Here is a 26,048-nt window from a genome sequence, read left to right on the forward strand (position 1 = left end):
AATATAGAGATAAATAGGAAAATACAAAAAAAAAAAAAAAATTTCTAGTGTCAAAGTCCATCTAAATTAGATATTCATATGAGATCGCTAAAGAGTGGATGTAACAATGCTTCCTCGGCTGTGATCCGCGTAGCTGGATTCATATCCAGCAATCGGTCTAATAGATGGTATGCCTCATCTGGTACGCTGTCCCAGCCATTCATGTTATATTGTTTAAATACTGTGCCCTCAGTCATGGGTGCACAGTTTAAACTTTTATCGATATCCTCAGCAGGACTGATAGTCTGCTCAACAAACCAGCCATCTTGATTTTCTATCATTTTTAGCTGCAGTGAAGTCCGCTGCTTTTGAAGTTCTGCTTCACTACCTAATGCAGGCACCATGCACACTCTTCTTAGTCCTTCACATAATGTTCTTAAATCTTTTGCAGGAAGTTCTTTGCTACAAAGCACGGTCTTATCTGGAGGAGACAAAAATATTTTAGCCAAAAATGTTTAGTCAAAATGTCAAGAAGATCATTTTCTCCCACTAATTCCAAATCCAATGATCAGTCCCATCTTTGAGAGCTGTGAAATAAACTAGGACTGATTTTTTTTAAAGCCCTTGTAAGTCATTTTTGTAGTGAAAAGCTAAAAATAGTACAAAGAAAGGCTACAGGTAACATACTTAACGTGAATGTAAACCCTACAAGATAAACTCCCTTCTGGCCAATATACTATTGGAAGCATTTTGTTCAATCTGTTTGACAAGCGCGCAAAAACAAACAAACCCTGCTGATCTGGTCAGAAATTCAAGACCATCACATACCCTCTTCAAGTGCCCTTCCAATTTCTTATCCTTGACTACAAAACATTCTAGGAGATCTGAAAGTGGATGATTAGTTTAGCAAAACACACTGGGCAAGGCTGACACCACTCAGCTCACAAAAATGCTGTGTGCTGTCAGCCCACAACAGGAATTTGCCACTGGATCAGACCTGTGTCTTCCAGCACAGGCGTCCTGGAATCTTTCTGGACTGAACTGGACTCTGCTCTCTCCCTATCCTGATAGCAATCTCGGACCAGCAGCTGAGATGGGACTTTCATCTGACGCGTGACAGGCGAGATGTTTTTTTAATATCCTGTAAGTGCATTACTTTTAACCTTATTAAATAGCCACTTTATACTGCACTTAGATCGGTGCGCCGGTTTCCTATGTTTTCTTCACAACAGGAATTCGGATGTCAATGTATTTTTGGCAGACCAACATGTATTTTCCTGTACTTGTAGGGTCTTTAAAGGGGATACAACTGGAAATGTTCATGTATTGCAGATATAGTAAATTACATATTTTCTTTTATTTCATTTTGCCTTAACATGCACTTTAATGTTGACTGTTCAAATTATATTGGTGCTCCTGTCTCTCTGGTAACAAGTCAAAATAACCTTTATTGATGGGAAGGATGAGACAGAGCTGTTGTCCCAGTAGATATCACATGACCAATGTGGAGAACAGACAAGGACACCTTCTCTACCAAAGATAGATTTATGACATTTATTTCTCTTTAGTTTCTTAAAGTGTATCTATATATACACACACAACACTTTTTCTTTATACATTTTGGATAGAATGTGAAAGTGGTAAAACCTCCACTAAGCAGTTTTCTGTATTCTTAAACAGTCACTTTAAAGAGTACTAATACTCAAACGTTACTAGCAGAGTTGCTGGGATGGAGTTAAAGTGACAGAATGGCTTTCATGTTTACTTGCCTTCCCTGTACAAAAAAAAAAAAAAAAAAAAAAAGCTACTCCAGCGCTGCTTCCTTAAAAGGAGAACTATGGAGGTGAGTGAAAAATCACTCATCCTCATAGTTTGAGCCGACGTGTGACAATGAAACTGTTACGTCGGCTCAATACATTGGGAAGTGGGCGTACACATACGGCCGCTCACTCACTCCTCGATCATCTCCCTGCAGAGAGCAGTGACTGTTAGTCACGGCTCCCTGCAGGGATCCCCCCCCCCGATCCTCCAGCGCTGACAGGAGGAAGTGACGGGAAGGGCGCACAGCTGGCTCTGACTGTAGATAGGTAGAGCCAGCTGTCACTCACGCAGCTGGGTGGATCTCCACAGCATTTTTGGGATCTGCCCCAGCTGCGGCAGTCTTTGGGTCACAGGACCTCTGTTTTTAACCTTAGCGGTGAGACAAGTTTTTTTGCATGCTGGCGAGTGTGCTGGGAAAACTTTTTGCCGTTTGTACTGTATTAGGCCCTTCCATGTGCACCTTGCTGTAAAACTGGTAACAAATCGATGAGTGCGTTTGCCATTTGTTTTGCTTGACTGATTTGGTGCAGTGATGCATGGGGGGTCTCAGCTGCCTTGTGGCGTGCGGGATCCCTTGTGCGTCCCTGTGCCTTTAAGGGAGGTTGGGCTTCCTCCTGACAAACCTGCACCCAATTTTGCCCCATGTGCTCCAAGATGGACTCTCATAGTTTAGTTAGGACCGCACTTTTTAGAGGTGCCTTGGCACGGCTGTGCGACACGGCTGTGTCCACATTTTCTGCAGAAGACGTGCATCTAAACCTCAAATTTTTAACCTTAGCGGTGAGACAAGTATTTTTGCATGCTGGCTGGCGAGTGTGCTATTTGTTGGGTCACGGGAGGACACTAGTTTATGTCCTCCCGTGACCCTAAGGAAAACTATGGGGAAAAACAAACACTTATCCCATAGTTCTCTTTTAACCAAGGCTAAGAGGTTAGCTCATACATTGGGTTGAAAGTGAGGCTCAGAGTTTAGACTGGATTATGCCTTCATAGAGCAAAGATCATGTGACAGCCTAAGACCTCAGATTTTGGTCAGGTGACAAGCGTCGATTAATATTTTCTCCAGCAAAAGGAAATTTAGCCAGTCTAATACTATTTTTTACATCTGTCACAGCTAGATTAAAAACACAGCTTTAAAAGACATTTTATTAAAAAGGTCTGTTTTAACTAAAGCTTTTGTTTTTTTCCAACACACCAGGCACAGCTTCCAGTTAGGTTATAGTACACAGTTTAGACTGTAATACTGTCTTACCAATTTACCAAAATGATATGACTATAAATATGAGTAGCTGCACAACTTGTTTTAGAAGAAATTCTCCTCTGAACGCTTACCAAACTGCTTAGCAGCTTTAATGGTCTCTTGTGAACCACGGATCGTCATGATTTGTGCCAAAGCATTCATATCATCGCCAGCATTGAAGAAATGATATCTTCCACTGAGAAGGGAGAGAAATATGATGCCTGCAGACCACATGTCAATAGCTGCAATAAAAAAAACAGTAAAATTAGAATTGCCATCCTACTTTTAATGAGATATCCTGAAGCTCAGCAAATAGTTGGGCTGATTTGGCCTCATTCACACACAACACAAGCAAAATTGTATATTGCGTATATACGCGTCTATACGTGCGCTATATGCAATCCCAGAATGCATCACTCGAAATGGAATTTTTAATGCGCTGTACGAGCGTATAGACGCGTAAACACGCGTATATGCGCGTAAATACGCTGCCCGGACACATCTCTGTTCCATTCCGTTTTTGCACATATATACGCTACGCAAATATATGGCTCTACACGCGGCTGTGTGTATGGAGCCATTTATTTGCATAGGTTGCATATGGTACAATACGCACGGCAGTGTGAATGATGCCTTTATAAAAGCACAAACAACAAAGTTTGGCACAAACAAAACAGACTTCACGGTCAAATACATTATTAGTCTGTGTGAGATTTGCAAGTTTATTTTTAACATACAAACAAGTAAAAAAAACAACAGCTTAGCAAGAAGGTGGTCACACAGACAGGGCACTTTAGAGAGAGACACCAGTTACTCAACCCGAGAGTGGCTTCCTCAGATGGTAACAGCATAGGCCCAGCAAGAATCTCTAAATCTTGGTATACGGTATAACACTGGTTGATGGTGTGGGTAGCTGGCAGGAAGAATCTCAGTCACCGAGGCTTGGCTGGCCTGGCGTGACACTGCTGGCTCTTCACAAACTTCAGACTCTAAGCCCCTTCGTCTGAGATCACATGACCAGACTTAAATTTGTAATGTGACCAGCCACCACAGGAGCAACGTCTTCTGCAATAAATAATTCAGGGTTTCTTTTATCATAGGATTTATTGAGCAGAACGGTAAGGGGGGCATATGTGTATTTGCATTTATTTGATTTTATGTAACATGGCTGGAAATGGAGGTCAACACAAGTTAGCGCATGCAAATGCACATTCTCAAATAATTCATCCCCACACAGCTACCTCCTCATGTATCATTTCCCCCTCCTCTTTTAGATTGTAAGCCCTCAGGGGCAGGGCCCCCCTTACCATCTTGTCATGAATTCTATTGTGATTGTAACGTCTTCCTTATGTTGTAAAGCGCTGCGCAAACTGTTGGCGCTATATAAATACTATGTAATAATAATAATAATAATAATAATAGCAACGCATGATTTCATGGAAAATGCATGTGCCTGAAAATGGACAAATGCGAATTAGGCCTTTGGTCCATAATATTCAGAATGTTGTGTTTTGAATATAGGACTACAGAACATAAGTAAAGTCTTCTTTGCTTTACAACTGGCTAAATAAAAAAAAAAAAATCTGGAACAAAAGGAAAAGTTGCAATATCTAGACAAGATCCTCAAATGACAAGTGAATCCATTTTAAGATGACAAATGTGGACACTGCATTCCAGACGTACACCAAAAGAAACATATGACCTTCTCTGTGTAAACAAACATTCTCACATATTGTTTCAATTATAAAGTATCTGCAAATTATAGGTTTCTAAAGGGGAAAAAAAACCAAAATCTAACATTTTGCAAAAATGTAATACCAACCAGCTGAGTATGATTCACATTCTCAATAAGTGATGACTCAAAACCTATCCGCAATTAAAAAAACAAAACCAGACAAAAAACTCCCCTTGCAGTCCCATAGAGAAGGACGGGGGCTGCGTACTAATCAAATGCAGCACCTGTCCTTCCCGGGAGCTGCCCGATACGGCCGTGCACGCAGCACAGAGCTGTACGTGCTGGCCGCTTCCAGTGTGAATGGGGCCTAAGGGTTATCTGCTTGTTTTTGTGTGGACCTTTGTAAAGGATTTTTACTTACTTGACGTCTGCTTCTACAGGCTCCCAGACCAGCGCCTGCAGTCTTTTCCCACTTTAGTTTAGTTTTAGTGTCATCCCATCTAATGCAGGGATCATAACCCTACATTATACACGAGTACACTGAGGTGCAGTCCAGTGGAGGGGAGAGAGGTGAGCACTAATTGGTAGGGGATCAGATAAGTTAAAGTCCTCTATCATACCCCTGCACATGAAATGAGCAGCTAACCCTTGCAGCGCAGAGGTAGCCTCTTTTTGTACTTGGAAATGGGCTTTACGTTTATAGTATAATATGGGTCACTTTTTGCAGCTGGGCAGTTTCAGACCAAACTGGCCAAAACCAGAGGGACAAAAGAGACTGTAAGAACTACCAACAAGAAATATGTGCTGGATACTCAAATGCATATACAACAATACCCCGCTGCATCTGTACATTTTGGCCAGTGCATGAATCACCCTTAAAGATTTTTGCAGGTGAATGAACAAAGCCTGTTCAATAGCAGGGGAGGTTCTCCCAAATGTTCAGTGTAAGATGGATTGGCTTTGGATTGGGGGGAAATCTAACCTTACCACTGGCATTCCTAAAATATGTAAAAAAAAAAAAGTGAAGGTGATTAAAAAAAAAAAAAAAAATCCACCCAAAACAGATTTCAGTTTTTCTGCTGATGAAGAGTTATTTCTTATATCGCTAAAAAGGAACACTACTGTTGAGATCACTATCCTCGCCTTCCTGGGTCTGCACTCCTGCTGTGTCCATTAGGTGGGGAGTCCAATCACCGTGTTGGATTATTTAACTTTATATTATAAAGAAGGCAACAGAAGTTGCTTAAACACAGAAAGATAGACTAGGAAACTCTAAACACCGAGGTGAAGCAGGGAGCTATAGAGTATGGTGTACTGACCCTTTTAGGCACGGTTAACATTTAGTGGGTTATCTGATGGTTTCCAGTGTTCCTAACGGGAATATTTCAGTACACATGAAACAGGCAGCACATGCAAAAATTGCATGAAAAAAAAAAAAATTTGTCCGGTGAGCAATACACAAAACCACAATTAGGATTTTCAGCTCATCAAATATTTCTGAATATTTGTTACAGCTGGATAGATGCAAGACCATGCAAATAGATTTATTAAATAGAAAGGCTTCTCCATACAACTGAAGAATACCAATGGAGCTGGTGACTTTTACCCAAAGAAAATATGAAATACTTACAAGTAGTCTGATTAGGACACTTAGTTAGCACCTCTGGAGCACGAAACCCAGGAGTACCAGCTCTTGGAGCAACTTGTCTGGTTCTTCACAAAAAGAGAAGAAATAAGTGTTAAAAGGATGCCAAGGACTAGACAAAGAACTGTCTATTAGGACTGCACAAAAGACGACTCCAAATATATATAAAAAAACAAAAAAAGTTCTGATACCAGAGTATAATTGTAATGATTGATGAAAGATTTGTTTATTTTTGCAAAAAAGCATATTTGATTGCCATCAATTCCAGGCATTGAAGAAAGATAGTACATCTTAAGCTGAGCCAGCTGTGCAATAGATGGACAGCTAATTCCACTAGACAGAGAAAACGTGTTCTGCTCGGTTTTAGAACATTATCAAAATACTTTACCTTGCAAGGCAAATACTGCAAACTTGATCTCTTGCATAACAGTCACAGGTCAGGCTTGCTGGGCAAGTGCTGGCAGTTTTCCTGACCACCCCAGTACTTGTGTTTTTTGCAAGAACAGTTTTTCGAGCTGCCAGTTTTCTGGATGCAACATCTGATGTCTTGGGCTGCTTTGTGCTCTGTAAAAATGCAGTTGTGGTACACAACATTTAATCCAATGATGCTTTCTACAGGAACTTCATTATAGAAGAAATCTGCATTTTCAAAACTTTAAGTGACAACGCAGTAAGTAGGCGTTTCCAGGTGCTGTTTAACATTTACTTTTATAAACAAGTGTGCCTGTAATTTATAGCAGTGGAACATTTTCTCATTTGTATTACTTATCTACATTTTCTTGATTCTCTACTCTATTGAGTAGTAGTTTGTCACAATCAACTGAACTAGTCCTGTAGTGCTGAAGGAGGTCTCTGTGCTGCTGCTGGGCACACCCACTGCAGTGGCTATTGGTAGCCTGTACATTAAGGTGCCCCAGAAAACAAATGGCGGTACGATTACTTGATTTTGATAAAAAAAATTTAAACAGAACTTCTGCAGAAATTCTGTCAGTAATGGAGCAACACCATAAACGCAGACGAGTGCTCAAGTAAAATTTCAATATTTGCAACTTTAAGTTTAACCACCTGCCGTCCGCCCGTTGTAAAAAAACGGACGGACGGCACTGCATTGGTGGGTTGCCGTCTCCAGACGGCATTTTTTTTCTGCTCGCGCGCGCCCCCTAGCGGGCACGCACGGGCAGAAAAGACCCGACCAATGCAAACACCCGTTACCGGGTGTTTCACATATAGACGATCGGCAGCTCCATAGCCCGCCGATCGTCTGGATGGGAAGGGGGTTTAACACCGCGGATGTCAACTGGTTAAAGAAAAAAAAATGTTTGGGGTATCAATCACATGACGACATTTTCCTTTAAAGTGTATCTAAACCCAAAAATAAAACTTCGGGGGTTATTCACCAGAGTCGAAGGATTTAGCCGAATGTTTGTCTAATCCTTTGGCTCACTTCAGCTGCAGAAAACCTTTGGTTACGCAGAAGCGAAAGGCTGCTGTACGCACTAAAGGGTCTGGCATAATTTGGAAAGGGGATCCCACAGTTTTTTTTCTTCTTTTGTTTACAATCACGTTTTTCCTTCTGTCGCTACCTCCGAGGTAGTGAACAGAATGACCTAATAAAGAGCCGAACATTTGGCAATTAACTCACCCTTGGAGAATAGGGGTGAACAGCAGGGAATTAAGTGCTGAACGTTCACGTTCGCCTCAGCCGATCCAGATGTTGCATCGGCTGAGGCAAACGGGCTCTTCCCTTCGAGTTGGCTGAACGTGCTGAGGCTGTTTGGCCGAGCCGAAGGAAGGTGAAGTGAGCCGAATGTAGCCGATGTATGGCTAAGAAAACCCTTGCACGGTTGCAATAAAGAACCAAAACAGGCTTCTGCTCACTTCACCTCGGGTCGTTTATTCATTCGGCTGCCTTCTGCAGCTTAGTGAACAGCCCCCTTAATAAATTGCAGCAAAATGGTCCTTGGATGTGGTTGCTTTAATTTTTCAGGCTTGTTTTCCCCTTTTCATTTCCACCTGGTATTACTGTGACTAACTACCATTTTCTACCAACTGATCAGCTATTCTACAATGTGTACATCTGTCATCACTGGTTATGAAGCAATGCCACACAGATGGAATGATTCTAGTCCAACAAATTCTACTACTCATGGAGGATGAGCAGGGAAGTGCATTATCCATCTACTCCATCACTGAGCCAGATTAATAAAGACAACATTATCCCCACTGCCCATAAAACTGCTGGAGTTTTCCTTTAAATGATCAGTACCCAACGGTATAATAGGATATCTTGTATATGTGTTTATTATTCACAAGTGTTGCTTACTTTTGCATTTGTGACTTCAAGGGAGGCAGTACTGTGGACATTAAAATTCTTCTCTCCAAACACAGACCTCTGTGTAGATCCACCAAGTAATCCTTCCTAGAAGAGATGACATCCAAATGGAGCACAATAAGAATTATATATTTATCACTTTGCAACACCAACTAATTGCATATTTAGGGAGTGACATAAAGTGAGAACAGCTGCATGCATGATTTCAGGCATATAAACCCTTTCCATGTGCAGAAAGAACAGTCTAGACAGAGCAATAAACATCATAATAAGCAGCATCATAACACAAACACCCACTGGAACATACAGTACTTGAAGTAAAGCAGACAAACTACAGAGCGGAAAAAAAAAATCAATATACAACAAAATTGCTACATGCAAAATTACAAGTTCTATTTTTAATTTTCTTACAGATGGTCACACTGTTAAAGTGGAACTCCTGATTTTTTTTTTTTAAGACTGGAGAAGGGTTAAATCATATCTAAAGTCAGCCTTTTTTTACTCGCCCATTTTGGATATAGTAGAGAATTTCACTTCTAAACCAGCAGACACAACAGGAAACAAGAGGAAATCTCTCCATTGTGACGGAAATGCCCTTTTAGTTGTCACTGAAACTAGTGTCCCCTTTGAATGTTGGCACCTTTTGAAATATTCCTTACTTAGTCTCCATGACAGTGGTCCCCAGGGCAATGAGAGATTAAATCTCCCTAATGAGAACAAAAAGACAACTATCAAAACAAAAAAAATGATTTTTTTTTTTGAACAGCCCCAGATCTGTGCTTTGTTTTTTTTGCACTTTTGCACTTTGCAAGTGTTTGGCTGTGTCATTCAATGAACTTGGCGGAAAGGATTTTACAATAACTTCCAAAAAATCTTTTTTTCTCTTCCGGTCATTGAAGGACACAGCCGAAACTTCATTTTACAGAAGGGACGTCCCAAAGAAGTGAGAACCGAGAGCTAAAAACTAAACAGAACAAAAAGAGGCACCCGCATAACTAAACAGTCCCCCGCGAAAGCCTTGCGGCCAAAACCCTAGTCTGCAGAAGCAACAGCATCCTATATAAAAAGAAAACAAATATAGTAAAAAAGACCCCAGCAGGGTGCTAGGTCCTTACTCCTCGAAGTTACGCAGAAAACTGAGCTACCTCTAACAAGTGGGGGGTTGAGCCACCAGCAAGGGCCTCACTTTGTTGTTTTTATCTGCCCAGCTTCCTACTCCTGCAAGTGGCATATAACCCTTCTGTAAAAATGAAGATTCGGCTGTGTCCTTCAATGAACGGAAGAGACATAGGAGGTTTTGGCTTTAGATGCACTTTTTTTTGCTCTGTGTATGCCTGTTTGAAAGGTTGACGACCTCTGTGCAAGTGGCAATGGTACTAACTCTTCTTTGCCCCAAAGACAAAAACTATAGTCTAGGCTGGAGTTCCACTTTAAGTGCACACAAGTGACATGTCTGTGCTGCATTGCATTCACATATTTCATCTACAAACCAGGGTCCTCGGCACACGGTGCTCTTATGATTAAGTTACTTTCATCAATTACTTGGTCATTTTTTAAGATGTCAATGTGCACGGTGCTGAAGTTTCTCATTGACGTTTGATATCCCTATTAGTCTGCAGGTTTCTTACAGGACAACGGGAGGGAAGAGGGCCCATGCTGGACATACAGTACTGATATGTTATCCTACTGACTGTTTAATACAATCATTTAACCTTTTTTCTTGAAAATTGATTGATGCAACACGACTGTTTGCCATCATTGCTCCAATTACTTTTAAAGGATGAAAGTCTATTGGAAGTTGTTCAAACTATAAAATCACTTCGTGCTTTAAACCGTTGGCTTGCTAGATTGGAAATAACACAAAATACTTTATCGGAGTAGAAATAAAGCTGGGACAAAACATTTAGCAATCATTAGGACAAGCAGCGAAGATTTTTTTTAACCCATTCGATCGTTTTTATCCAATCACTGCTTAGAAATCAGACGGAAGGGATGAAAACAATGGGTTACATTGATCAGCGTTTGATAGATTTGACCAAAGTGATCAGTTCTGAACATCCTGAATGATATACACATGGCAAGTATAATGCAACATGGCACGGAAACACCACTCATGTGCACCCCTTTATGTTGGAATCTGCTATAGTAATACTTGTTTAAGGAGCGCAGCCATGCTTTATTTTTGCAAAATAAATAGAAAAAAGAAAGACTCAGAACCTTTGCACTGTTTCCAGGATTTATCTGGGAAAGTGACCAATGTCTTTTAACAGACTGTTTTGTTGAGGTTGGTAGAACTACTTCTCTAGGTACTGGTATAGTTCCTGAAATTGTGTGAAGTTTACTTTGTACGCAACTCCCCTGTTTTTTAGAGTGAAGGACTTTCAGAAGTTCTATCTTTGTGTCTGGTGTTCCTTGGGCCAATCCAAAATCTACCAGGGCATACCTGTAAAAAAAACAGAATACATTAAAAGGGGGCTGATTAATGATTAAAGTTTATCTGAAACCAACATTTTTTTTTGGGATAGAGTGTGAAATGGTTAAACCCCAACAGTTTTTTTTCCTTTGTGCCCCATTGGTAGATTCTTCATTTCCAGTCTTGAAACAGCAAGTGAGAGGTGATCTCCCCAAACAAAGGAAACTATTCTGTTAGAAATATGTCATTTGAGCAATTGCCCCCCGCCCCCATTAAAAGATTCTTCCGTCTATCATTTTTCTGGCAACAATTCAAAAGGTTTTTATTTTCCCCTCGCTTTCAATTGTGGTGACAATGGTCACCAGGAGAACAAGAATAAAGCTAGCAGGCTGAATGAGAGAAACCAAATCGATTACCCTATCCATTCTGAACAGAGTGGATGAAGGAATCTCCCTGCTATAGTATTCAGCAGCTGGTGGGACCTGCGACTGCTGAATACCTGGACAGCAACTGCATCTCACTGAAGATAGTCACTGTTCGGCCGACAATTTTCCACACGGCTAATGCTGCTCCAACTTGTTGAGTGGTGCAGACAGGGAACTTGCAGCTTGAATTTTGGAGGTTTGGGCTTAAGGGCTTGTTCACACCAAATGCAGACCAGATCTGCATGAGTTTATGCACACGCAGTGCAGTGGGTTGTGCCGCGTTTTTAATGCGTTTCGGGCCATTTTTGGTAGTTTAGAATGGGCTTTTAGCGCGTTCCAGGGCATTTGCATGCTTTTTTGATGCCTTCCAGAGCAGGTAAAATTGGAGCTTGCTGCAGTTTTTTTTAACATGCTCTGTAACTGAACGCTGCGTTGGGAACTAGAGCCCAAAATACCATTGGAATACATTGGACGCAGCTTTGATCTGGTCTGTAACTGCTCTGCTCCTGGAATGCGCTTAGTGTGAACAAGGCCTTAGATATACTTTAAAAAAAAAAAAAAAATCACAAAAATGTCCCCAATTCGTATTTTGTTGCAATATGGGTAGACCCCCACATATAGTGATGCGGCATAACATTATGGCAACAAAAGGTCAGAATTATTACATGCGATATACGGTTTGTTACAAAAATTATATAGCTCCGGCTATATATTATGCAAAGTCGCCATTATCTAGGTTGAGATAAACAAAAACAAAAAAAATTCTGACCGAGCACAGAATAGTGTCACCTGAATGCGCCACATAGTCGTGTATAGTTTATATATCAAGTGCCTGAGAGGCCAATTGTCAGACAGCGTTTGCTGCTCTGCACTAACCAGCCAGACTCTATTTATTATCCCCTTACTGGAATAGCAAGAACGCCATGATACATTCTGAGAGTAAGGCCAATTCACCTTTTTGTACACTTATGTACTTCTGTATTACTGGCAGATTTTACAAAATCTCACAAGGTAATTTTTTTCCCCAGGTCGTTAGGAATGTTCTGCAGCACAAAAATATCTTAAATTACTACACATATGCAATACAATTTAGACATGAAAAAAAGTTCTATAACTACAGTTTTGCCACACCAAATAAGACTGACAAATTCCAGAAGATTCTGACCTTATTAGGATTTGGATGGGTTGTAATAACCTATTAACGCTATTAGGTTAAAGCACAAATATGAGCGTGAAGTAAAAAGGTGTCCATACACCTTAAAACCATCGTATGACTTTCGTTGTGCAATGGTTGCAAGGTAATTAAAATCTCGTACGATCTGCCCATCTTGGACAGGCAGATCGTACTTGCGATCATCGCAAGCCGGCTCTGCTGAGGGGAGGGCTTCCAATGCTGAGCAGGCAGTGTGCGCTTGCGCACACCGGCCCGTTCGGCATTGGTCTGCCGAGCACGCCACTAACCCGTCGAAAATCTTACGATTCTCGGCGGGTTTTCAAACGTGCTCAGAAGACGAAAGACGTTGCGACCGTACAGTAGAAACGGTTGCACGCCTTCCATACACCTGCCGATTGTCCAACGATCGCGGGAACACCCGTGATTATCGTACGATAGGCAGATATCAATTAAGGTTTGAAAGAAAAGGCTGTGCCACCAAAGTTTCATTTATTTTTTTTAAAACAAGCAGTCTCTAAATGACTGCATCCCGCTGGACACAGGCTCCACTTCCAACACATTTTGACCTAACATAGGGCTTGGCCAAAAAGTATTTCAAACATTGGTGGCCATCATTAAAGGGCGAGATATTTCCAGATGCACCTGGGCACTCATGGCTGCTTCATGTAAGCAAATGTCTGTTTGAAAGCAGAGCCATTATTTTGCCTACTAAAAAGGCAGAAAATATATATCTAGGTTACTCTCAATTGCCATTACTGTCTTAATGTCCATTACTGACCAGTGTTTATCAACTGTCATTAGGTAAGGATTGCTGAGGCACTCCAAGAACTCGGAGAGAAATTTATCAAAACTGGAGCAGAGAAATTCTGGAGCAGTTGCTTGGGGCAACCAATCAGCTTCTCTCTTCAGTTTGTCCAGTTAAGATTTGAAAATGAGAGAGAAGCCGATTGGTTCCCGTGTACAGCTGCTCCAGATTTTGTCTGCTCCAGTTTTCATAAATTCCCCTCCCTGCGATTACATCGCACACAAAAAACAGGTACACAAGTTGCTTTCATAGATATCTAGTTTATGCCGGCCAATCACCTCTGATGATGGTATAAATATACTGACATATACAATATTATAATGTGCCCAAACGTACTGCTTCAGTTTTCTGTTGTACAAGAAGTTGCTCGGTTTAACGTCCCGGTGAAGGATCCCATAGTAGTGGATACGTTTAAGTGCTTTAAAGAGGTTAAATATGTACTCCTTTGCTTCTTGAAAGCTAAGAGAATGTAATATATCCTGTAATAAAAAAAAGAAGATAATGAGAGGTCAAAAAAAGGAAGTGCTACACAAAAAAGCCCCCCCCCCCCCAAAGTGTGATAAATCAGGAATATACAGAATAGAAAGACATACTACTGGAAACAATACGATCTATCCATCTATAACATAATAAAAGGAGTGAACAAAACAATATGGACTTTATAAGGTGGTGTTGGTGCTCTGTGTTAATCCAAGAAGCCGATAGCAAGATATAGGTAGGTATTTTGCAAGCTGTAAATAAAAATGTATTTAGTTTTCCTTGAAACAAACCATAATTAGATTACAAAGTAGCTTTTCATACCTTACCGATTTTCAGCTCTAACAAAATGCTGCCAAGAACATCTTCCACCTTAAGCACAAGTCACGTATTAAAAAGGAATCTAAATTAACCACCCAGCTGCATAGCAGGCACCCCCTAATGTGATATAATTCCCCCTAGGATGTCTTTTACAAATACATCTTTTAAAAAAGTCAGTATTTGCACGAGGGTAGGGTTGCAACAACTAATCGACATAATCGATTATTGAAAAAGTTGCCAACTTTTTCAATAATCGATTAATCGAGGTACACCTACACCCATGCAACAGTACTAGGGCCTGATAACAGGTCACTATTGGAGCTAGGACTGTGAGAGGCAACATGCACTTGCACCCCATACACAGAGGTTTGGGGGTTTCAAAGGGATCCTTTTGCACAGTCTGCCATTAGTGTGTTTACTGCGCTATGTGTGCATTCAATCCATAAGGTAAAAGGGACATCTTCCGAGACTACTTTGTCACTAGCTGGGCATTGCAGATTATCTTTCACATTGTTAGGTACTGCCCAACATCCGTATATCTGTGTGCATCAATATCATTAACATTATGATAAAGTGGGAGGAGTGTTGGAGGCAGCTTAATGTTACAATTTACCTAACCTTTAAATGTCAGTCATGACTCAATGCATTAACATTCACCAAAAAAATCATATCAGCACTCGTGTGTTCTACTTTAGACATAGCCCCTATCCTCTTTCCTAGCATTTCTGGACTTATACCATGGGCTTAGACTTGAGGGCATTCCCATCACTAAAAAATGTTGCCGTTAAGAATACTTTTCCCAAAAGCTACAAAGTCTTTCAGATCTGATATCTAAGAGGATCAGGTAGTTTCTTAAATTTACCCCCAGAAAACATCTAAATATAGGGATGCACCGATACCAATACTAGTATCGATATCGGTGCCGATTCCGAGTATTTGGGCAAGTACTCGCCCAAATGCTCCGATGCCTAACACGAGTACTCCCGGTATCAGGAAGCCGGGCAGCGCGTCATTACACGCTGCCCGGTTTTGCGATTGACCGGAAGCTGGCCTCGTGAGGTAAGGTTACCTTACCTTCATATGTGTAGCCTGTCATCCCCCGGGGCCTCTCCAGCGAGAATGTGCCTTCGTCCGGTACCCAGCCCGAGCCGTCTAATCAGGAAGCCGTGAATCACCAGCACTCAGCAATGAAAGCAAATTTGTCCTTTTATTGGACAGAGGCGTCATAGAAATCAAAAGAACCGACGTTTCTTCAAGGTAGAAAACATGAAAACCGGTCATGTTTTCTACCTTGAGAAAGGGACCCTGCGCGGCCCCGAAACGTTGGTTCTTTTGATTTCTATGACGCCTCTGTCCAACAAAAAGGACAAATTTGCTTTCATTGCTGAGTGCTGGTGATTCCCTGCTTGTTCTATGTCTGAACTGCGCCATTCGTGAACCAATATCACTGCAAGCACCATCTTTTCTTGCTTGGCCGGGACTGCTGTGAGGTGTGCGGAGGGCTCCCCCAACGACCTGCAATCAGGATGCCGGGCGCCGTCTAATGACGCGACGCCCTGCTTTCCGATTGGCCGGGAAGCTGGCTTCATGCTCCCTCGTTATCTCATGACAAGAGAGCATGGAGCCGGCCTCCCGGCCAATCAGAAAGCAGGGCGTCGCATCATTACACGGCGCCCGGCTTCCTGATTGGCCGGCTAGACGGCTCCGGCTGGGTACCGGACGAAGGCCACGTTCTTGCTGGAGAGGCCCCCCGGGGTTGACAGGCTGCACATAGTAAGGTAAAAGGGGACTTTTTTGTTAATCAGGAAGCCAGGTGGCGAGTCATTACACGCCACCTGGCTTCCTGAATGGTACTTCCGTTACTCGGTAATTGGTATCTGCGAGTACCGAAAAAACATTATCGGTACTCGGTACCAAAATACCGGTATCGGTGCATCCCTTCCTAAATAAGCACTGCTACAACCATTAGAGGTTGCTGAAATAAATACAAATCTCCTTTGGCATACCAAGATAGAAAACAAGTGAAAAAAAGGTTTTCTGGTCAGAGATCATAATGTAGCATTCCGGGCTTAATGCAAAATGTTATCTGTGTCAGAAAGCCAACACTGCTCATCACCTCCAGAACATTATCCCGATGGTGAAGGTGAAGCATAGGGTCAGTAGCATGCTAATGCTTTTCACTGGCAAAAGTTAAGAGGACAAGAAGGTTGACCCAAACACAGATATATAATATATTTCTATCTATATTTCTCTCTCTCTCTCTCCATATCTCTCTCTCTCTACAGTCTGCAGGTGACCGGAGATGGAGTAGAGTGTATCCTTCCTGTAAGAATACACAATCAAAAGCTACACTAGAGTGGTTTAAAACCAGGAACTGAAAATGTCTAAAAATGGCCCAGTCAATGAAAATTCTGCTGTGTATATGCAATCTTATGTCCATTTATTTATTTCTAAGCAAAACGTTTGAAGTTGTAAAATAAGTTGAAGTATGTTAGTCATTCCAGGCTGCAGAAAAGGCGTTGAATACATGTGAAAGTTGCTTACATTTCACATTTATATGAAAGAAACAGCACAAAAACAAAAAGTTAGTGACATTAAACTCAGCAGTTAAAGCTCTAATAGTCAAGTACCTTAATTATGAAGTCGTTTATTTGTGCGTCTGTCGGCTGTAGATCCTCAAATCATCTCTGAATCCATGCATGAGATTGTCACAGGAGCAAGCTTGGAGCAGTGGCTACTTTACAACACACACACACACCCCCCATGGGGACAAAAGTAGCCACCCTCCAGAAGGAAGGACAGTCAGCATGAATTCAGAGATGATTTGAGGATCTCCAGCTGAGTGATACACAACTAACATACATTAAATGATTTTGGTTAATAGTTAGGGTCCTTAGTTGCCATGTTTCACGAACACAACATCTTCGAAAGACTGGAATACAAATGGCAAATGCACCGTTTTTTTTTCTTCACCCACACATTGTAATGCAACATATTAGTGTGAAGCTGAATACCAGTGGATTTTGGAAAACAGCAGAACTGGAGAGGAGGCTGAATGTGGTGTAAACAAGCCCAAAATAAAAAAAAAAGTCAACTGAGCAACAACTATGCTCCATTACAATTCTACTATTTTCAGGGGAGACTTTCTATTTAAAAGGAGAACTATGAGGTGAGTGCTTTTCACTTATCTTCATAGTTCTAACCGACCTGTGACAATGAAACTGTCACACGTCGGCTCAGTAGATCGGGAAGTGAGCGAACACATACCGGCGTTTGCTCACTTCTCAATCCTGTCACGGCAGAGAGCCGTGACAGGGGAGGGACATGATCCCCCCTCTCCAATACTCCAGCGCTGACTGGCAGAATGGACGGGGGAGGGGGCGGGTACAGCTGGCTCTGCCTCTAGATCGGCAGAGCCAGCTGTCACTCACGCAGCTGGGCAGATCCAGACAGAATTGTCGGGATCCGTTTCAGCTGTGGCGTCACAGTATACAGCGAGCAGCAGCTCGCGGAATACTGAGCTTACCCCAACCCCATAGTTCTCCTTTAACATGGCGTTTCTATACAGAAAATTAGTGAATGCAAGAAATAATATTATAAAAACTTACCACAAAACATTCATGCTCCAAATAAGGCATAACTATAACCACGTGATCATTTTTTCTAAAACAGTATTTAACGCCCATAACGTTGTCATCTCCGCTAGTAGAGAAGAAAAAAATTCATGCCATAAATTTTTCATAAGAAATGTACACATTTCTATCAGACCAGCTATGAAGGCATAATAATATTCACTTTCTTTTGCAGCCATGTTGGAATAACACCCAACACGTTGAATGATAAAAGTAAATACATTAAGTGTTTTTTAGTTGCTCAAAATTCTACCTCGCTTCCCCCTATGTAATGCTGATCACTTCAGGACCACAGGGAATTACTGCAAAAGGAATACACTAGAATGTAACACTTTATAGTGGATAGCTGATGGTTCTATAGGTGTCTGGAACTTGCATAAGTATTCACACCATATAGCCAAGAGTTTGAGTAGGGATGTTCCGACAACGAGCATTTCTAAAATTCCCCGATAATAAAGGCAGATACCGACCCCTTAAACAGGTTCGGCTGCCTGAGCTTCTGCGCTTGCTGGGGACCTTAGGCAGCCTGCTAAGGACCTGGCTGTAGCCATCTTTGACAGCGCCGGTCTGGCCCCACATCTCCTTACCGGCACCCGCAGAGACAGGCATAGCAAAAGGGCAGCCCCACAACGCCATAAAGCCCAGCACCAACCCGCAACGCCTAGAGAGCCCGGCACCCACATGCAGCTCTGTATAATCATGGATGATGGGATCAATGATTATACAGCAATAGAGAATGGCAACTGGCTATAACAGACTACACTTTTCAGCAATCCACAATTGCTGGTTGCCATTCCCCATTGCTGAATAATCAAGGATTGAGTTACAGTTCTTTATAATTACAAAGAAACTGCCCTGAAATCATTAGTCTGTATTGTTTTAAGAAGAAAAGTCACATGTCCCTTTAAGAAAAAGTATCGGTAATTGGTATCGGCAAGTACCTGAGGGAAAGTACTTGTTCTTAAAGAAAATGGTATTGGGACATTCCTAGTTTGTGGACACCTGAAAACCACAAACTATATGACTTTGTTGGACCATCCAAATCCAAAAACTTGGGCATTTTTATGGAGTTGCCCCCTTTTTAGCTAGGACAGCCTCCAAGAAGGAGATTCTGGAGTGTAGCTGTGGAAATGTTGCCCATTTAGCCCCAAAAAAGAGTTGAGGTATTGATATTCGAATGCCAATTGTGAGGCAAGTCTCCTGGTCCAATTTGCCCCTAAGATGTTTATTAGGGTAGAGATCAGGGCTCAGCCCAGGCCACTTGAGTTCTTACACTCCAAACCTAGCTTTGTGCATAGACATGCTGGAACCGAGAAGGAACTTCCCCAAATTGTCCCCACATATGCTGTAGAATTAATAGTTGCCTTCACTAAACCCAATTTTGACAGGTGTCCTCAAGCCTTTGGCCGTATAAAGGCCATGATGGTCAGGTGTCCACAAACTGTAGACCATATAGTGCATCTCTGAATACTTTGTTGCCTGCGATATCAATACTTTCAGAAGGACAGCCAAGAAGCCAGCATTCTCCACAGGAATGGTCAGAAATTATAGCACATGTAATTCTGTCCAGTTTCCTTTAAACTTTACTTACCCAGCTACTGTAAGGCATTGCAGTTCCGCTGCTATTCGTGTGGGATGACTTGTAGGGATTAGATGTTTCAAAGCAAATTTCATATCCTCCCCTGACTTAAGTCTTGCAATAGCCAAATAAACAGAACTAAATGTACCTAGGAAAAATAAATAACCCATTATTTCATATACAAGTTACAGATCATCACTGTTAATTCTAAGTTGACAGCCAGGTAAGCAATCTACCTAAAAATCTCGAACATTTTTCTTCTTTTAAGCATGTGTGCACGTTACACAATACCTGATAAACTCAAATATTCATAACTCCCCATACTTTACTGACTGCAAGGCAAAGGAAGCAGCATGGTCTGAACACAGCTGCCTCAAACATTCTAGTACATTTCCGATCACACAGCATGGAGAGCAATATGGAAGCTGCCATTTCAGCTTTGTTTCTGGTTTTTGAAGGTCCTAAATCAGTCCTTTCTTCCATTGCTTCTCTACCAAGGAAGTTATTGACCTCAAACAGGTTCCTCACACCTTATTCACACACAATTGTTCCATGCCAATGGCTCACCACATAGTAAAATTAGGATGAGTAATGTCTTCAGAGCCTGCACATTCAAACAAAGTCAGTATGTGCTTTGTGCTTTGTGCATGCACAGCAAACAGGTTCACGTAAATGGAGGCAAAACCAGCAGCTTATACTTACTGTTGCTTTATTTGGCTGCTAGCAGTGAAGAAAAATGCTTCCAGAAATGGCAGACCTTATGACTCTCTCCAATGTGAAACCCTTGGTATTTGGTGATTGGCCACTCAAATACCCAGTGCTGTCATGTGGGTGTGGAGAGAGACTTCCCATATCAGTGCCATAGGACAACTTCTAGAAATTTGACGCTAAGCCTTTTCTATTGTTAATAGAAATGTTATGTGCCCCAGGCCCTTCAAAAGTGATTTTTTTTGGCTCAAATTAAGCCAGCTCAACTCGTGAACACAACAGTAATTTATCCATCCCAAGTTTAGGCATGAATCAAATGACCAACTAAAACAGCTGCCCGCCCTTACAAAACAAAGAGAAGTGGAAGGTGTTTAGTACAGCCACCCTACGCCCCAAACAAAACACAGTAATGTGTTTGTCTATGGAGGCGAGTGAAAAATCACTCATCCTCATAGTTCGAGCCGACGCGTGACAATGAAACGGTCACCCGTCAGCTCAATAGATCAGGAAGTGAGCAAACACATAGCATTGCTCGCTCGCTTCTCGGTCATCTCTCTGCAGGGAGCCGTGACTGTCAGTTACCCCTCCCCCCCCAAGCGCTGACTGGAGGAACCAACGAGGGAGGGGGTGGGTACAGCTGGCTCTGCTTCTAGATAGGCAGAGCCAGCTGTCACTCACGCAGCTTGGTGGATCTCGACAGCATTGTCGGGCCCCGCCCCGGCTGCGGTGGTCTCAGTGTACTGTGAGCTGTAGTTTGCGATATACTAAGCTTTGGGTCACGGGGGGACGCTAGTATATGTTTGGGCACCACTTAACATTACACAGGAAGACAATTGGCTTTCAGAGCTGCTCACACAGGAAATGTTTTTTCTTTAAAGGATAATACACCTACTGAAAATATGGATGACCCTTCAGTGAAAGTGGAAAGCATGATATGCCCTCATTTTCTCCTGTATGGTTATCTGTTGTTGTATAGCAGCAGTGTGTATTGACAATATGAATGTGTTCAAACCAATTAGCTTAATGCAAGCCTCTCTAAGGAAGAAAAATAAATAAATGGGGGGACAGAAAACATGTGTAAGGATATATTCGTTTTAGAGAGTCTTTGAAAAAAAACATTACTGGTTATACTCCACACCCAACCCGTTTTCCTAACTTTTCCTTAGTTGAATCTTAGTGTGCTTTGTGTATTTATTCCACATATGTGCAGTAATCCTGTGTAAACTTTTGTTTCTGTGTAGGAGCTTTCTGTAATAAATACCAGTCACTGCTGCTCTCTCCTTGTGCAGGGTAACTGGTCTTGTATCCGCCCCTTTCTGTAGTTTTCGGTAGGGAAGCACCAATACCGGTTTTCCGGTATCGAGAACCGATATTATGCTTTCGGTACTCACCGATACAGAGTAGCCAGCTCCATGTTGTTTGGCCGGCTCGATTGTGATTGGCCGGGAAACTGGCTTCCCAGCCAATCAGCATTGATCCAGCTTCCCAGCAAAACAGGAAGCCAAGCGGCAAGTAATGACCCGCTTACTCGGGAAGCTGGCTCCATGCTGATTGGCTGGGAAGCCAGCTTTCCGGCCAATCACAATCGAGCCGGCTTCCCGCCCAATCAGGGAGCCAGCCCCATGTTTCCTTACGGCACTACCGGTCACAGGAGATCTTTCTCTGATCGGAAGTTCTGGTATCGGGGAAGGTATTAGAATATTTATATTGTAAAGCGCTGTGCAAACTATTGGCGCTATATAAATCCTGTATAATAATAATAATAATTTGGGCGTGTACGAGTACTAACCCAAATACTCGGTATCTGCACTGATACTAGTATCGGTGCATTTGTAGTTTTCGGCAGACAGCCTGTAGAGGGTGGAGCTACTGGGTAATGATATCACTGATCGTTCTACATGGTAATAACCATGCTTGCAAAGCCATTTAGTGCACACAAAGTAGGTTTCTATAAAATTTCTGGCTAGTGAGAATGATCTATTTTAATGAAAGATTTAAATACTACTGCAAATATGCTGAAAAAAACTTACCCTCTCCGATTTTTCCCATTACATAGAAGACATTGCGAATCTGGGGAACAGCTGCATAGAGCTTCTCAATTTCTGCTGGCAATAAAGAAAGGATCAGTTATGTACCACATTTAGGCAGAATGACCACATTCTAAATAGAAGCGTAATCGGAGGATATTTAGATACATTTTTCTTATTACAGAAAGGCCGGTACCTCCAAAATGGATTTTAGTTTTAGTAGCTAGAGGATCAATAAACCTGTTCCCTACGTCCTTTACGGAGTCTAGTGGGAAACAAATCACTGCATTTGAGTTTCCTGATCTGCATACCTATTAAAGCCATTAGGAGGAGGTTCCCAAACTCTTTACTGGGATCGCAATTTGTGCTATATTATGATGAACACAAAGGAAGCATTAGCTCTGGGGAGCATAGTGAGTGAGACTCCCAAGGCTGGCAGTGCTGGAACTTAGGTGAAGAGATCTGAAGACCCGAAGACACCCGAGGTGACAAAACCAGTGGTAAGGTGTGCAATATAGAAATGCTCTGGACGGAGCTCAGCAATCAGCTGCACACGCTCCTGGTTTCAACATGGTGCTGTCACTGGCAGGGTTGTTCTCACGCCAACAACTGGGAATCCCACTGACTGGATCTCAGTAATGGTAATTGTGTTTATTTACCAACCAACCCACCAATTTAGCTGTCACTGTACCTTATAGACCAGGCCAGGTGCAGCTCTTACCGTGCAACAGTGATGTGATGAAAATAAACAAATGAACAACAACAAAAAAGTGTTATGTGCAACAGTTTGTTTTTTTATTCCAAAGCAACCACAGCCTACGTAGAAAGGTCTGTCCTATGCCAGAGTGCAACCTTTGGAGTGTGTGGAAGCAGCAGCCACTCTGCAGAGGTCCGACACATCCCCCACTGAGCCACATGCAGCCGATTTGAAAGAAAACAAACTGTAAAACTCTGAACACATTTTGTATTGATGCACCCGAAATGTATTTAGATTCTTTACACTGAAACATTGTCTGGGCTTTAATACTAAAAATATTTACTCTTTGTTATAAAGTGCTTCTGTGAGGCCCATTCCTGCAGGCGGGTGCACACCGCGCCCCATATCTCACACACACTGCCTGGTGCGCACCGCGCCCCATATCACACACACTGCCTGGTGTACACTGCGCTCCATATCACACACACTGCCTGGTGTACACTGCGCTCCATATCACACACACTGCCTGGTGTACACTGCGCTCCATATCACACACACTGCCTGGTGTACACTGCGCTCCATATCACACACACTGCCTGGTGTACACTGCGCTCCATATCACACACACTGCCTGGTGTACACTGCGCTCCATATCACACACACTGCCTGGTGTACACTGCGCTCCATATCACACACACTGCCTGGTGTACACTGCGCTCCATATCACACACACTGCCTGGTGTACACTGCGCTCCATATCACACACACTGCCTGGTGTACACTGCGCTCCATATCACACACACTCACACTGCCTGGTGTACACTGTGCTCCATATAACACACACACTGCCTGGTGTACACTGCGCTCCATATCACACACACACTGCCTGGTGTACACTGCGCTCCATATCACACACACTGCCTGGTGTACACTGCGCTCCATATCACACACACTGCCTGGTGTACAGTGTAGGAACGACGTGATGTTACAATGCACCACACGGGTTCCTTTGTACTTTATTTGTCTAAAATGCCATGTGCAGCAGTGTGTTGTGATGCATTGTAGCACGTCACCACATGAAGTGTAAAAATGAAGCCCATCCCTTTATTCAGGGCACACCAATGCAGTGCATGGCAGTAAAGTGAAACAACTCTGCGGCAACACATTTTATTAACCCTTGCAGTGGGGCTACCCTCACACTACAAAGGGTTAACTGCTTGGGTTTTTTTCTAGGTTAAAACATTTTTTTTCGATCCTCGGAAGCGGTCGCGACAGCCTCGTCTCCTCCTCTCCAGCAATGGTATGTCACCCGGCATCCTCACGTCCTATACATTGTATTGAATGTGATGACTTAGGGACCTGTGACTGCTTCAGTGGAAGGAAGGGAGAGAGAGACTACAGGGACCATTCTAAGAGCAAGCCAGCTCCAAGGATTGGGTGAGTATTTTTGACCCTAGACAAAAACAAGCACTTAGCTGAACTCCAGCCACACATTTTATTAACCCTTGCAGTGAGGCTAACCCAGCACTGCAAGGGTTAATAAAATGTGTGCCCAGAGTTCTGCCATAAGGCACATTGCCCCGTCTATGAGTCAGGAATGGATTGGACAACACAGCTAATGTGAACGCACACTGAGCAGAGCATAATTATCAGCGTGACCTGAGCTCTGTGAAATAAGACCGAGCAAAGAGCAATATCCATGGAAGGCAAGCCAGTATCCAAAGGGAAAACAACCAAAACCTTTATTTTACTAAAGTAGGGAAGGATTAAGACTTATGCAAGTCCAGGTATCCTCTATTGCTATCTGCCTGCGCTTCCTGTGACAGGGGACATCTGCCTGCGCTTCCTGTGACAGGGGACATCTGCCTGCGCTTCCTGTGACAGGGGACATCTGCCTGCGCTTCTTGTGACAGGGGACATCTGCCTGCGCTTCCTGTGACAGGGGACAGCTGCCTGCGCTTCCTGTGACAGGGGACAGCTGCCTGCGCTTCCTGTGACAGGGGACAGCTGCCTGCGCTTCCTGTGACAGGGGACAGCTGCCTGCGCTTCCTGTGACAGCTGCCTGCGCTTCCTGTGACAGCTGCCTGCGCTTCCTGTGACAGGCACACAACAGGAAGAGGAAAATGTCACCTTTGACATAACAGGCATCCCCCCAATCAGGACAAAGCTGATCGCAGGTTGGATGGGTGCACATTATATCCAAAACACTATAAACTTGACCTAAGCTGCACTTTGCCTTGTCTCCTCTGTGATGTAGTGCTCTGTGTTATAGCAGTTTGGATCTTTCTGTTGCTGTGATGAACTATTAAGCAGCTATAGAGCGAGCGTCATTACGAATTACTATGTGTTACTGCAGGGTTCTGCTTACTACGGAAATACTGCCTGCAATAAACTGCGCACACTGCATTATTTATAACTATTTACTAACCTGCCGCATCGCCGCTGCCAACCATTTCTCCGAGTCCCGGAACCAACAACACAGAATGGCGCCAAACCAACCCGACGCTGCCAGCTGCCCCGGGACGTAGAAACCTCCCGCCTTCACAAAGTGGGCGGGGCGCTTATGCGGGTCTGTGCGCCGATTGGAGGAGAGCTCCGAGACGTCGTCTTGTATACAAATAGGACAAAGCCTTTGAGTGCGTTCCCATAATTTGACTGGATAAATCGCAGCGGTGGGCGGGAATAAGACCTGTGGAAGGTGGCGTGGTCTGCCTATGTAGAACCGTGACGTGTCTGCTCCAGTGGCGGCATAGTGAGGGCGGGGCTTGTTTGTGTATGTTCGCCGTGTACGGGCGGGACTTGCCTTTGTGTACGGTGAGCGGCTGTGTGTACGCTTTGTTGAGGTTATGTGGTGACTGAACTATGCGAGCTTCCGTCAAGAGTTCACTATAGACATGTGAAACCCTGTACAATGCTATGGTGACTGAGGTAGAGTTACACTATAGAGTTAAAAATAAACAATTGCCCTCTCCAAACTGTGACTGACACCCCCCCCCGATCAGATGCTGCTGTGGTATTCCTCATCCTGCAGCTATATGCCGCATGGGGAATGCCCTAGGCACAGCTGTTTGGGCTGGAGGGGGACGTCAATGACAATT

The 26,048-nt window shown here is 43.0% G+C and overlaps 1 protein-coding gene across 1 annotated transcript; it reads right to left on the reverse strand.

Moving 5' to 3' along the window:
• Positions 1 to 74: 74 nt before the first annotated feature.
• CDC7 (cell division cycle 7) lies at positions 75 to 25,445 on the reverse strand. Its single transcript, XM_018560295.1, has 11 exons — positions 25,379 to 25,445; positions 22,257 to 22,331; positions 19,531 to 19,666; positions 17,916 to 18,009; positions 13,846 to 13,988; positions 10,910 to 11,135; positions 8,684 to 8,779; positions 6,749 to 6,924; positions 6,346 to 6,428; positions 3,133 to 3,282; positions 75 to 460 (listed from the first exon to the last, which is right to left on the reverse strand). Exons 1-11 carry the CDS (start codon positions 25,401 to 25,403, stop codon positions 75 to 77), a joined length of 1,590 nt encoding a protein of 529 aa, XP_018415797.1. The 5' UTR covers positions 25,404 to 25,445.
• Between the last annotated feature and the right edge of the window lie 603 nt (positions 25,446 to 26,048).

The sequence above is a fragment of the Nanorana parkeri genome, unplaced genomic scaffold (assembly GCF_000935625.1).
Source record: "Nanorana parkeri isolate BGI_ZX_2015 unplaced genomic scaffold, ASM93562v1 scaffold447, whole genome shotgun sequence".
In the NCBI taxonomy this organism is placed as follows: domain Eukaryota; kingdom Metazoa; phylum Chordata; class Amphibia; order Anura; family Dicroglossidae; genus Nanorana; species Nanorana parkeri.